At 19.2% G+C, this 2,324-nt stretch overlaps 1 protein-coding gene across 1 annotated transcript; it reads right to left on the bottom strand.

Moving 5' to 3' along the window:
* Nucleotides 1-222: 222 nt before the first annotated feature.
* PGO_002095 (variable surface protein) lies at nucleotides 223-1,350 on the bottom strand (the record flags this gene model as incomplete). The annotated part of the gene is made up of 3 exons (XM_028691068.1): nucleotides 223-378; nucleotides 546-1,205; nucleotides 1,336-1,350. 3 exons carry the CDS (start codon nucleotides 1,348-1,350, stop codon nucleotides 223-225), a joined length of 831 nt encoding a protein of 276 aa, XP_028546869.1.
* Nucleotides 1,351-2,324: the final 974 nt, after the last annotated feature.

Here is a 2,324-nt window from a genome sequence, read left to right as displayed (position 1 = left end):
TATATTCATAGTGAACAAGACCTCAGAAATGATATACTTTTCTATATGAATCCTTATGCCATGAGTACAAAAAAATCATGTTCATTTATTCTTTATAATATAATGATAATTATTTCTTTTTCACATAATTTTATCAAATGTATCATTATAAATATAAGTTACAGTAATTTATATATGTTTTATAAATGATCTTACCTTCTTGTAATATTTCTAATGAAAAAATTAGTGAGTATTATATAATATAAGATATTTGTTATTTCTAAAATCACAAGTGGGTGCATCAGAGGAACCGAGTATATTCCTTTCTTTATTTATATTATTATATTTTTTTTTTTTCTTTATGAATTCATATCTGATACTTCGACCACATGTAGTGAACTATCTCATAATAAGAAGAATTAATATGAATAATGTGTAATTGTTTTCTATAAAATTTTTCATTTTAAATTGCTCAAATATATACTATTCCTATATAAACATACACATATAACATAATTAATAACCTTATATAAGATAAATAAAAAAGAAGACATTGCTAAAAATACAACAATTGGAATTAATGTGAGATTTATAAAATTATTTGAACGTAATGAAGGTAATGTTTTGGGGGAACCATTTTCACAATTACTAGAAGACATTTTTTTATTATATTTATTTTTTAACTGTTCTAAGGCATTACAGAAATTAGAGAAATTGTTGTATTTACATGTATCTTTGTGATTCATATATATAATAGCACATTTATTGGCATATGCACATTGTTCATGAGAATCTTTTGTATCATCATTTATATTATTAAGCATAGAATATAAATCATATATGTCCTTCAGCTTTGTCATTTCATCATCTGTAATTTTAAAGTTCTTATGATTATTACAATAAAAAGCGTATGATTCACCACTTATATTAATCAATTCACGATAAACAAAATTAATATCGTTTATATTCTTTCCATTCAACTGTGTATGATACAGCCAATAATACAAATATATGCAACAGGATTCTTCATCTATGTTAGAGTAATAGGTTTTTATATACATAGAATAGTTAAGTGCCTTATGACATATGTTCTTAATATTCGAACTAAAATTTTGAAATTTATTTTTTTCAATATCATTACAATCAGCATCTTCCATAGGTTGTTTTTCTCTTTCTTCTGTTTTCATAATATTTTCCAATTGTTGAAAATTATCTACAAACTTATACTAGAAATAAATAAAATATTATTACATGCAAAAATTTATAATTTACTATATTTTTTTTCGTAATTTATTGTAAAATAATATATAAAAATGTTATAATGTAGTATTTTATATTATAATAATTATGATGTACTATATCTTTAGTCATTTCTTATATCTTCATATTTCACTAAAGAGTACCTTCTTAGAACAATGTAATATATGGATATATATATATAGTGCATATAAAAATTAAAACACATATCATGAAGTATAACAATTTTCAACTGTTATAATATTATAGAAATAATATACAATTTGAACGAATCCCTATATAAATAAATTTTACATATAAGAAAAAAATTGTGATCATTATAAAATATATTATATTTTTTAATTATTTTAAGGGAAAAATTTAAATATTATTTATAAGTATTAGAATAAATAAAAAAAAATAGGTTCATTGATTATAACTTTTGTCTAAATTATTAAAATCGCATAGTTTTGCTAAAAGATAACACAAATGTAAATAATAAATCATATTATATAATATTCATATATATTTAATAATTTTCATTATTTTAAAATTGTATTGTTTATAGTGATATGTATAATTTAATCAAAAATATATAAAATATTAGAAAATATAATTATTATGCATAATGATGTAGTTAATAAGCTTTTATTATGTAATAATTGATACACATTCCTAAAATATATTATCATCATTTACTAAAAATAGATATCAGTACTATTTGTTATATATAATAAGGAAAATAATAGTACGTAGGATTTAAAAAACATTTGTATTACTAAAATATATAATATTATAAATATATATTTATATTTATTATTTTGCTCATAAACGCTAACAATAATCTTAATATGCTACAAATACATATTTCTAAAAAATTTAGTTACTATCAGAACAAAAGATATATTAAGGTAATATATAAATAAGAATTATCGGTTATTTAATCATTTCGTATTCATACGCTATATTTTAAATTTTTATACACATTAATTGATCTGTCAAATATTATTACATTTTATAGAAATAAAAACAATATATAAATGAATGTTTTATTTTTATAATATAACTAATGTGTATAATATTTTAAAAGAGGATTTTTCAAGAATTAA

The sequence above is a fragment of the Plasmodium gonderi genome (genome assembly GCF_002157705.1).
Source record: "Plasmodium gonderi DNA, contig: Pgo-contig_222, whole genome shotgun sequence".
Taxonomy (NCBI): domain Eukaryota; phylum Apicomplexa; class Aconoidasida; order Haemosporida; family Plasmodiidae; genus Plasmodium; species Plasmodium gonderi.
Note: the sequence above shows the minus strand (reverse complement) of the source record. Positions and strands in the feature narration are given on the sequence as shown.